At 38.4% G+C, this 12,826-nt stretch overlaps 1 protein-coding gene across 1 annotated transcript in view; it reads right to left on the bottom strand.

The window, feature by feature from the left end:
* Window positions 1-12,826, bottom strand: part of glrbb (glycine receptor, beta b) — a 41,384-nt gene that overhangs the window by 12,209 nt on the left and 16,349 nt on the right. Inside the window, exons 5-7 of the mRNA XM_042493316.1 lie at window positions 7,098-7,324; window positions 4,625-4,707; window positions 3,892-4,032 (exon numbers count right to left, since the gene is read on the bottom strand). Coding sequence (XP_042349250.1) covers window positions 3,892-4,032; window positions 4,625-4,707; window positions 7,098-7,324 — 451 coding nt within the window. The remainder of the gene's footprint in view (window positions 1-3,891; window positions 4,033-4,624; window positions 4,708-7,097; window positions 7,325-12,826) is intronic.

Genomic DNA, 12,826 nt, shown 5'->3' with positions numbered 1-12,826 from the left:
CAGATAGTTGGACAGTACTGTGTGTACAATTGATTTAATGAGACCAAAATAAAATGGAAGTGCTTAAATAGAATATTTCTACAGCTTTGACTACTCGTTACGTGTAGAGGTGCTTACTTGAAATTTGAAATTAGGGTTGGTGAGGTTATTTTAGACTTTTCCAGAAGGAAATCCAACTTCAGTTGAAATATGCGACTGGAAACTCAGAAATACCAATGTCCCAGTTTAAATGGGGCACACCTTAAAAAACAAAGTGTAAAGCTCCTTTTAAATAAGCTGAATTCATTGTTTTCATAGTGGATTTTGAAGTTCCTCTCAATGACGTCGTCAGTGTTAGAAATTCCCAATATCTGTTTGAAATTACACGGCGGCTGTCACGTTTAAGCTTTCCATGATTTTGGCTTTTGACCAGGAAAATATCGTGAAGTATATAGTTTACTCTCTCAGTTCACAATGTTGGGTTAAAATATTAGAGCTTGGAATCACAAGAGGCCCCAAAATATGATATTTTCACGATACTTTAGTCACAATACAATATCACTGCGATTTTTGTGATAACTTAAAATGTTAATTTAGGAGGATCCAACCCCTAAATTGAAACAGAGCAGGTGAGAAAAATGGCCCTTTATGACTTGGTGTAAGAAATCTGTTTAAGGCATTTAGAGGAAAGGTAGCAGCCAGGTTAAGTCCTGTATCTGATCTGCCTCCTTTTGCCTCGGCACAAAGCGAAGCACAGCTGTGCGCACCATTAGTAACGGAGAAAGCCAAAGAGAAGAGAAAGACAAAGGTCAGTGGGGATGAGGACTTTAACATCATTTCAGCTAACTTTGTTAAAGCTCAGACCTGTTTGAGCACTCAGGGCAGCAACCCAAAAAAGCACTGCTTCCAATTCATAACATGCCGATTATGTAGAGACCTGAATGTGTCCTCTGCCAAACACTAAGTCCCTTTGTTCAGTGGATGGGGACATGTTTTTAGAAAATTATCATTCTTAAGAGTACAGCATAAATTTCCATTCATAAATGATCAATTATGACTGATCCATCCCGAATGGAAATGTGGTCTTCATTAAAGCAGTATTGAATAAACATTGATGCACTTCAGACCTCCTGCGGCAGCATTGTGTTTCTGCTCTTTGAGGCTGCTCGGCGGGTCCAATGGGATGGTAGAGTGGATGGGCTGAAGTAATATTTAACTAGCCCGGGGATCTCTGGGTGAGCTTTCTACGGCATATAAGGGCTGCCTGTGTCGCAGAGCAGGCTCGAACCAGTCATACACAGAGGTGATCTTTGTGTCTGGCCAGGTTGCCACGGCAACCCGTTAAAAGGCTGACTCATTGCCAGCAGAGTGCCTCCCAAGTGCGAGAGCGCTGAGGTCATACCAGCTCTGTTGGCTGATAGAGATTTTCCATTTCATTGCGAATGTCGTTTTGTGCTCGCGCTGGTCTGAATACACGTATGGCAAAGTACCAGCACCTTTTTTTGTACTTTTTATTATACTTTATTACGGGAATACTCAGTATTTTTAGACCTGCCAAGATCCTGGGGAAAAAAGTCAGTGTGATGTGTTGTACATTAGTCTGTCTGAGTTCATCGTGGCTACCTCCACCCTCCACCAATACCTACGTAGCCAAACAAAAATTCGTAAAATTGTGCAATGCAAATCAGATTTTCCATGGAAAGAGTAGCTTCCTGGCAATTCAAGAGCAAGACACACTAAAAAGTTGAGATGGACAGGAGAATACATTTGACTGCAACTATTCTGCTGTTCGACAATGGTGGCGGTAACCATGACACGTAGACATGTGCCAACAGAGGCAGAGACCGCCAGCGAATGATGTATGTAAAGCATGAAATAAGACATTAAAACTACAGCACTGCAAACTTTTGGTTTGACAACTGGCGACTGATTTGAAATACAGAGATATGTAAAATCAGTCTTTTTTTAAGCCATAACTGTAATGTTTAAAGATATATAGTTAAACATGATGGTCTGACCTCCTGTAACAGAAAATAAGAAATGAACTGCTGTGGCCAATTTATTTTAGCCACTTAAAAAAATATTTTCAGTCTAAGAAGTTGCTAAATTTTTAATATTTACACATTAACCAATTGAGGTAGCAGTAGTATAGCATCCCCCATGTCCTAAAATGACCGCTTTTGTCAATAGAGTCTGGTGGTTTTGAGATAACAGCTTCAGTTTAGTATTGAAAAAAAAAGATGTATGACATCAAGGAGTGAAAGAAATCTAAATATAACGGAAACTTAAACATATATTACATTTTTGGGGTTGTCCTTTGTTCAGATGGCCAAAAACACAACAGCTGAGGCAGCGCTTGCTCCTTTTGTTTCCTTTTATGTATGTGACGCAGGGTTTTTCAACCCAAAAGTTATAGTGAAAAAAGCATTGTGATTCGGCCAATAGGAAAGTGAAGTGCATACAGTTACTTTTTGTAACACTGAATGCAAAAACAGCTTTAGTTTGTTTACAAGAAAACTCTACAGGGCACCTTTAATTTTTCAACTTGAAAACATTTTTGAAAAACTTCAAAGAGCAAAGTTTTAATTTGTAATGTGTTGTGTCTTGTTTTTATGTTTTAATTTAACCATGAGCTCGATGGTAGCAAAGCTTCACAGAGGCTTGTTTTGCAGACTTAACCCACAAAATAACCCTAATTGTGATGTGATAACTTCCATATTGTTCTTGTCAGAGAGGAGTATCTATCGAAATGATCAGTTACTTCTTTCCACTCAGCTGTGCCAGAGCCAGGGCTGTGCACGCTGCCACAGCTGAATTAGACAGAACCATTATCAGATATATGAGTTGTTGTCCTGCAAGTCAAAGTCTCTGCCAGGACAAAGGAAGACACTTTTAGACCATCATTGTGAGCTGCGTTTTTTTCTTGTGGCAATTATTAATTCATATGGAGAGCAGAATAAAGCAACATTTTTGTCATGACTGAGGGAAGTTTTAAAAGACTGTGTGGATGTGTTTCTCTCTTTCACTTGACTGTCTGATCACACATACACACCTTTGTTCTCTGTCCTAAAAGACTGAATCTCCTCACTGCAAAATAATCCTCAGTTCATCTTTCCAATATTGTTATTTATTGAGGTGTTAAAATTAAATTTCCTTGAACAAACAGAAGCAGGAGATGGAGGTGTAATCGTCTTTTGGCCTTTACCAGCAGAAATAAAGAAGTCACACAGCATCGCCTCTGATAAGACAGATGAGCACAGACGGCAATGCTGTGTTGTGACGTTTGCCCGCTGCTGCTCGGCACCTGATCTGCTACGATTTCATCTTTCAATCACCGGCACGAAACTAATCCTACCTGAACAAAAAGACCCATCATCCTCCCCTGATTTTTCTGAAGGAACCTATAAAACAGCTTTTGTGGTGGCTACAGCTCACCACTGCACAGCTCACACAGAGCGTCCAACTAGTAACCAGCTGCGACCTTTTTGAGATGTGATAACATACAAAGTAAACAGAGTGTGCAGGAATGAGTTAACAATAAACTAAAAGACACTAACACTAACATTTACATGAACTACATGGGAAGCTTTGCACTGTATGCATTTAGTTAAAAGGTGTGTTTACATTTCCTAAGACAGCCAATCATTTGTGCATATCTATGGTCTGAGGCAGTTCTAAATTTGCTGGCAGATTACTAAAAAATTAAGGTAAGAAAATATTACTCCATGCATTGTTTGTAAATGAAGCCCATTGAGGTTGATTAAAAAAGGAGACTCCTACTTTGTGCTAGATGTCTCTAAAAAGTAGTATTTTTGAACGATTTAACATCTAATTTCCTCACAAATAAGCATAATTGTGTTTTTTTTGTGTAAAAAATATGTGAGAAAATTAAACTCACGAAAAGGACAGTACCTGTTCCTGTGTAGAATTTGGTGCAGTTCCCATAATCAATATCTTCTTGTCTGATGTCAAACTGTGGCAGAGCGATGGCGTCCATTTGCACTGGGTCTCCTGTCTGCCACATAAACTGCAGGTCGTCTGTGGTGTAGCCAACTGGACAAAAGAGGGACAAAGGCACACAAAAAAGTGAACACGTATATCCAAAAAACACTGCTGAAACCACACTAGCGGTTACACAAATACATATGTACATACACAGTCAATGCCCACAATATCTGCTTGCACGTTAAGCACACTCAGAAACATACAATCAGAGTATAAAAATATAATATAAATGCACAGAGACGAGCAGAAAACTATACGTCTTGGCAGTCCGGTTAGCCATTAGAGGGAAATGGCTCGAAGTTATTTTGCTTATTCGAGTCTAAAGTGCTTTGTAAACAAGATGCAAAAACCACAGTCAAGCTCAATTAGCTGTGAGACTTTCACAGCAACCTTAAAATATGATGATTTATTCCACTTCTCTTAGTGTTCGCCACTGAAATTGGCTTCTAAACACAAGCAAAAAGCTTTCATTTAGCCCAAAACAACTATTTTACAAAAACAACAAATATATTCCCAACTCATAAATAATGGAGCTCACGAATTCAAACATGCAGATGAGTTAAAGTCCGACTGAAATCACGTTCACAGAGCTGACATGTGTGTTTTTGATATTACGGGGATATTATTCAGGAGAACTCACAGCTTTCAAGTTGCATTTTACACCTCTGTGTGTCCATCGGGAACAAAGTGAGATCCAGCGGACAGGAGAGGGTGACAGACAACCTGCAGGAAGATAAAGAAAATTCAGTTTTCCATTTTTCTTTTCTTTTGTCCACTTACACTCACACAGAGGCCTTGTTTGTATTACACAACTGTTTTGATATTTTATAGGATTTCAAGGTTTACCCTTGAGTCTTCTTGTTTGAGAGTTGCTCAAAATTACAGACTAAGTCCAAAAGATTATCTCTGAAGACGACTGAACACCAGAGTGTAGGAGTCTGGCTCCAACTAGTTGACATTGAGCTCCTTGGAAGAGAAGATATTTTTTTACCAAATGCTGTGCATGTCAACAGTCTCATTATCTTTCCGAAATACACTCTTGCAGCCCACAGCCTCAATGATTCATGACCCAGAAAAAATAAAATATATAGAAAACCCACATAATGCTTGTAAATTAGGAAAACAAGCCGTCCCTAACTCACTGAGATGCACACAGGACTAAAATAAATGTTGCATATTTTCAGGGTATTAAAAACACAAATGATCAGTTATTACATTATCATATTAGGGAGAATTATGGTCTCCAGGTAATAGTCGTATACATGCAACTAGGCCTTAAATCTCATGATGTGTTTGTTTATTCTTGTGTATACACGATTTTAAAGCTACATTAGGCAAGCTTTGGACTGAGTCTGATAATGATATTAAATTGCCATTTTGTTTTTATTTGGCACTTCACTCATTCTGCCTGACATCGTGGTGGCCTATTTTTTTTGTTTGGAGGACAGTTGTTTTCTTTTTACCCTCACAAATCAGTAGTGAGTGGTGCATCAATCCCATGACGTCTTTTCCATCAATATGGAAGCTACTATAGGAGCGATACATTGGTCTCACAAAAACTAGCACAGCTGAGATTATATCATCTTTATTTTTCTGTCACTATTTCTTTATAAATGTAGCTATTTAAAGCCCCTTTCACACATCCTGAATTTATTTAGACATTAACCAGAGAACGCAAATGTCTGAATCAGTTAGAGCGGACATTACACTGACTTTACCCTGCCTGCTCCCTATTACAAAGTGTGTGTAATGTCCGATTGAGTCCATGTGTAAAGAGAGCAGGTCATTGTCTGGAGAATTCTCAGCAAGTCAGTCAGCGTGTTGATGACATTTTTGTCATGTGACTGACGTGAAACCAAAAGAAAACAAACCTCCAAGGGTGAAGAAGAAGGTCTGTGAGGGCTGACACCAAAGTTGGGAGGCAAATTTAAGGAATGGCAAGAGACTCGTTTGTTTATGACCAAATTATGAACCCAAAGACCAAAATACTGCAGTTACTGCAGCATACTTTTTTTGTCACTTACTACCTCCTGCACGGTCCACCCAGGTCCCAACCCTCATCTACACCAGTATTTCCAGTAGGTGAGAACACATCTGACACGGCCAGTCTCCTGTTTAGTGCTAAATGAATTTCATATGAGAAAAGATGAAATTATTGTGCTCTGATTGGTCAATTGTTTCTTAGATAATGTCCATTAATTGGCACCAGATCATAGACTGTACCAGACGAACTTGCAGACTGAATCACGAAGCACATCGGAGATGTCGGCTGCTATTAAAAGTTTTTGAAACATGCAAAGTTTTATAGCTCCAAACGGAGTGAATATCTAAATAATGCAGGTTCAATTCAAAGACATTCTGAAATGTGACTTCGTAAAGTTCCCACATCAAAATGAACCGAGAGGATGAAAGATTATATTAATTATTTCATTCGAGTGCATGGAGACTTTTCTGTGCTTAACAGTGTATTGTTTCAGTAAGGGTTCTCTGTGAGATATGGAGCTACGGCCAGAAATCAATTTCTCATAGTTTCAGGAGGGTAATTTTTATAGTTTATAGTTATTTTTTTAATATAAAGACCACATAAAGTTACTGTGTGGATGATTTTTGAATTATAACAGACACTTTGATATGACATTTTACCTTAACAGTTACATAACTGTTTAAAGGTATAGTGTCGCTGTTCACAATAGCCAGCGAAAATCAAACTGAAAACCACCAATGGATTCCCTCTGATTTTTTCGTCGCAATATTTATGACTTTATGCGCTGTCTCTGCAATTTTTGTAGCTTCTTCTTGGATGCATGCTGCTCACATTCTGGCACCCGGTCTCTAGTCCGAACCTCACCCACACAGGAACATAATAACCACAGCAAAGTACGAAAAGAGTCTCTGCAGATAAATACACCACCACACACTTCTAGTGGTTTATCAGTGATGATTTAGAGGGATTACTTCTGCATGAGTCTATACATTGTTTTGTTTTTTCAGGAAAATCCTGCATACTTTGACTTAAACAACAATTGGAGCTTATTTATCTTTGGATAGCACATTAAATATTGGCTGCCATTTGCACATTTTAACAAAGAAATAATCAAACCAAAAGTCATTACCTCATACTGATGAGGACGTCCCCGTTACGGAAAATGAAGAGGAGAATGTTCTCCTGGGTAACATCGTGGAAGTTTGCGCTCTTCTCGTTGGCGAAGAACAGGTCGGGTTTCCAGAGACATTTGAACATTTTGGGATCGACGGTGAGAGAATCAGACTTGAAGTCCTGCGGTAGCTTCAGCCGGGGGTCGTTCCAGCGCTGCCGCAGGAAGATGTTCACTCTGTAATCCTGTTAGGGACAACAGATGAGCACAAACGTGGTTAATGTCTGTATCATGTTATGGACTCAAGTTGGGTGCTTTTAAAGGGATTAATGACCTCTGTGAATGGAAGTTGGTTAATGCTAATTTTGCATTCACATTTTGCCCAGATGGACGGCAACATGACGACTTGTTATTTTCAATCGCCTTTATTTAAGATCCTGCTCTATAACGCTGCAAGATTTGTCTCAAAAGAAAAAGAAATGAAAAATCCTCAAGACATTTTCAGTATTTACTCAAGTGCTGTATTTTAGAACAAATTTTAATTTATTTTCTTGTCATACCACTTTGTACTTCTACTCCACTACATTTCAGAGGAAAATATTGTGCTTTTTACTTCTCTACATCACCTGATAGCTTTAGTTCCTAGTTACTTTACAAATTAAGATGTTTACAAAAAACAAGGCATGAAAAAATTTACAAAATAAATTTTGATGTAAATTAATCTACCCAACATCTTATACAAGTACAGCTCCTGCAACAATTAGTCAATTATCAATTTTCCAGAAAGTTATTTGGAAACTATTTTGATAAACACTTTAGTTTTATATTTCAGATACTTCTCTGATACTGCTGGTTTGATGTACAGTTAACAGATGAGAAAAACGTGGATAGGACATGTCAGTCCCACAGTACTGACAGGTTACGTTTCATACTTCTTTGAAGTCACTGACAAGCAGAATTTTCTCACAGCAAACATCTCAACGATAACTTCAGCAGACCACTTGAATGTGCAGAGTGACATTTAACAGCTGCAGCGAAAACACTCGACTTCTACTTTCAAGGCAGACAACATACATACAACTACACACAGTCCAAGGGTCAAATGTTATCAATAACAGCAACATGCCATACAGCAAATGCCTCATTAGAGAGCTTATTAGTAAAAAAATCCACATTCTTTTGGTGGGAAAATATCACTCTGTGAGGGTTTGGGATGGTTTTTTTGTGTGCCTGCTTTGATGGCGTGCCTCACGCTGCTCTGGGACCAGGTGTTAGGAAGGACTATTAATGTTGAGTGTGAAGATGGATGACATGTCAAATAAAGCCGCCAAAATACCAGCTGTAGGTGGGTGTGGGTGTGTTTCTGGGTAAGAAATTAACTTCCACCTTCCATCCCTTCATTGTTCCCAGTTTTTATAATAAGGGTTGTTTTTTTTGATGCAGCTGCTCATGTGGAGTCTGCTAAAAGCCAGCATTTGTCATTGCTTTATGCTCTGCACTCAGGTGTTTTCAGATTGGTGCATTTTTTCTCATAATGAGGACACAGTGGATTGTTGGCATTCAGGAAATCAGCAGCAGGGACCATAATGGACCATAATAACATTCGCAGTGGGGTAAAATGGGAACTTTATGTTAACCTACTGCAACAGCAATAATGGAACTAAAAAGAACATATTCTGTCAGGTGGGTTTTTGATAAACCATTTTAAGGTAAAATTCAAATGAATCAGTGCAAGAAAATGCATCCCTTTTAAAGCACATATGTATTAAATATTGAATAACATGTCTACTTGAACCCCTTTTGAACATTATCAACCCATTTAAATGGTCGTTACTAGTAGTTATTGCTACTTTAAGTCACTTCAGATGCGAGAAAACTGCACCTACCAGGAGGCCTGAAAGTGCATCTATCCAATGTTGTGAAATAGTGGCTGTTTTGTTTCACAATGATCAGTTTAGTTTCACTTTCAGTTTTGTTTTGGCACCCAAACTATGTGGCAACATTTCGGAAAAGACCAAGGTTTGGAGTAAAATACGTGAGTATGTTTGCTAAATAACACGACATAACGTAAAATACCATGATGAACTAACCTACATCAGTTAAAATAAGTCAAGGTTGATGATTGGTTTCACATAGGACACAAACAGTGGTATACTGAGTCAAATCCCTGTGTTTGTAAGTCAAGTCTTCTTACACAGTCATTTATTGTGTTGGCCCGCCACTATTAAAACATGTGCTGCCACAAATAGATGTTGTTGTTTTTGGAGGTGGACTATTGGTCAGGAGCACTGTTGAAATATAAATGCCATTTCGTTACACATTCACCACACTCTCGGAGCTCAGAGTGCACTCTGGGCACAGACGGAGCAGTGGAGCACCAGCCCCGTTGAAAGGGAAACTTCTGCTGGGTCTAAAAGTTTGAATTCATTTGCAGAAGCTGCTCTTTTTGTCCATAAATCTGATTCGATCAGGTTTGAATGGATTGACAAATCAATTATCAATTATCGCAAGTCACAAACTTTTGCTGAGGAAAAAAGCACCCATAAAGAGTTTTGCCTGCCCTGTGCTCACTGACCTGCCAAAACGTCTGATTTTAGAGAGTGGGCGCAGATGCAAAGATACACATATATTATGATACAAAGGGAGACACCCATAAAGAAAGAGAAAAAAAGCTTAAGTTTGCTGTCAACACATGAGTCACAGATGCCACGGTGATTTTCAAACTCTCTCTTATTTTGGAATTGCACAGGCAAATATTTCTGAAAGAGTACACATAATGTGTTTGCTGGCAAATATTTTGGTAAAGCCAGATTTAGTGAGCAGAGTGGGTTTTGGTGTCTTGTTTATTTAAATTCTTTCTCTCACCTTTTGTAAATGTATGTTAACTATTTCCTGAAAAAATATATTCCTGCTGGAAACTGTAGTTACAGCCAGGTTTGACAGTGTGAGACAGCCAGCTGACCCAGATGTGGTTTTATAGTGCACCTGTTTTTCATGAAAGTACATTGTAAGTGTATGTATTTCTGTTTAAGCACTATCGTATCTTTATCTCTATTAAAGGTACCTGCTACAAACAGCCTAGTTGCCCGAAGAAAATGCTGGAATTTTACATCTTTTGCAAACAAAGAATACGTTATATTTGTACATTTCTTACATATCATATCAACATTTCTGCATTGACATAATTCTAGTTGCATGTATATGAGCTGACTTTGTAATTGGGATGTAAGGGAAATGATTAAGGGTGTGACACCTAGGTAAGATGACTGCCAAGCTGCAGATCACTATTTCAGACTAACAAACAACAAAAGCTGATATTTTTTAGCTAAACATTGTTGGAATCTTTAGCTGCAGCGGATATGTTGAAACATTAATTTTCAACATATCCGCTGCATAAAAACATAGAAATATTACATATCTGGGATTTACAGAAACATAAAAGTTGAAGTCCTGCTCTCCTTTTTCCTTTCTGCTACGCAAGAACATTTTTCACGCTAAAATCTTTCCTTTGCACCAAAACAGCACAGACAGTATTGTATTGTGCAAGTGTTGACTGTGTTATTCTCATGTAAAACTGAATACCATACTGTATACAGTACACCAATTCCTTGGCAAAATATGCAAAAAAGATACAGTATTATTTATCCATGTAATTAGTTTTGGTACACGCTGATGCAAAATGTCCACGAGGAGACAAGAATGAAGAGACAGCTTTCCCTCTTTGTTGTATATACATTATGAATAAGCAGGAACTATTTCAAAAGCTCAGCTAACACCATTTTATACACAGAGGATTTAAGATGGTTTATAAATCCAGCCATAACCCAGAATGTGCTTTATTTTCCTGCCAGTAAACATTTTTGGGGAGAAGGCACAGTGGTCAAATTGTTGATATCTCATTTTGGAAAGCCTGCCGTCATTTCTATACAACCTAATTTTAGACTCCAAATGTCCAACTAGTCCTCGAGCGACAGCACGAATAGCTACTGCTGGCTCTTCACTGTCTGTCGGAGACGCGGGCCAATTCCCACACCTTCGCCTTTCTGAAAACCAGACAAGGAAATATATCTTCCCTCTGGCTCACCATCAAGCTGCCTGTGCTGCATTCGATTCCGGAGAGATTTAACACCACCGCTCGCTGTAATCAACCAGGAACACTCAAGCTGAGAAGCAGTAAAAGAAAACACCGCTATTATTTATTTCATCTCAAATTAGTCATCCGCTCCTGATGAATACAATCATAAAGTGAGAATAGAAATGTTAACTACAGTGGATGTGAGGTGGGGTTTTGCCCAGGGAGGTGTCAATGATGGGAGAGGGTTTCCTGAGATCAGATACCCCACAGAGTGATAAATTGCGGGGGAGAGGTGGCCAGCTGTCTCTTCCTTCTCCTCCTGGATTACGTTTTGAACCTTTTTTCACTTTCATTTTCTTTCTGTTTTTCGTTCAAAGTCCAGGGGGAAGAGGAAAGACGAATTTGTCATCTGGGAGTCCCCATCTTGGCTATCACTTGTTCTTCTCGATCGTATCTCTCCTTTTTTGGTGTTTCTCTTTCTCTTTTGTCTTACTTTATCACCTCCACTCTATATAATTTCCTCCAACCTCCCCCTGCTCAAGTTCCTCATTCCTGTCTTTTTCTATTTCCCTCCTTCGTCATCTTTGGTCCCCTTCTGTCTGGTTTGTCTTCATTCTGTGGTCTTTTTTATTTCACTCTTCCCCAAATTTTTAGGGATGTCCCGATCTTTTTTCCCCCCTCCATCCTGATCCCAGTCATTTGATATTGAGTATATGCAGAGTCCTAATACCAATACCTGTATTTACCTGTACAGCTGCACAATGCACAATTCAAGCACTCTTAAGTTATTAAAAATCATTGCAGTGTATATGCGGGACAGTTTAATAGCTCTGCAGTGCAATAAGAGAAAAAATCTGAACAGTTACTTAAACCTAAGGTTTTTTTTTTTATCTTACTTTTATAAAATAACAAAGTTAACAAACTAAAAATATTTGTTTAATGGCTATTCTAATTCTACTTTGTGCAAAAATCTTTTTAATAAAATAATCAAGTAACCGACCTAAAATGTCTAAAGTATTTGATCTCAAATTCACTATGTATAGCATTTAAACATGTACACAAGTACAGAACAGTACAGAACAGTATTAATGAGTAATATAATCCAAATTCCCCTTCAAAGTGGTGTTATAGTTTAACTTTATAATTTCCAATCACAACAAAGAGGAAAACGGTCACAAGTCCGCTTACAACAGCATTATAGTAAAACTAGTTCACTAAAAATCAACAAAAAAATTAATTCCCCTCTGTGTAGCAGCTTGAACATGAAAATGAAAACAGTTTCTATTTTTTGAAGTAGCAGCATTACAATAAACCTGAATATCTGCCGCAAATCATGCTCACCGTGTACATCATTACACATTACACATGCTCAAAATAACCGATTAATTAAAAAATGCATTGATCGGGCCTGATACCCATCCTTCCTAAACTTTCTCTGTCTTTCTGTCACTATCTTTCAATTTCTGCTGTCTGTCCCGTCCCCGTTTGCCTCCTTAGCTCTTATAAAACCTCCTTTCTTCCCTTCTCTTGATCTCTCATTTTCTCTACCCCTCTATTTTGCTTCCTCCTATTCTTTTTTTTTGTCTTCCACCATCCATGCACCCCCTGCTGTCTATACTTTGTGATTTAAGGATTTCCCAATTTCAGCATTTATCATCCTAATTGCTCTGTA

Source organism: Plectropomus leopardus, chromosome 9 (assembly GCF_008729295.1).
Source record: "Plectropomus leopardus isolate mb chromosome 9, YSFRI_Pleo_2.0, whole genome shotgun sequence".
Taxonomy (NCBI): Eukaryota; Metazoa; Chordata; class Actinopteri; order Perciformes; family Serranidae; genus Plectropomus; species Plectropomus leopardus.
This window is presented reverse-complemented; position numbering and strand designations above follow the sequence as displayed.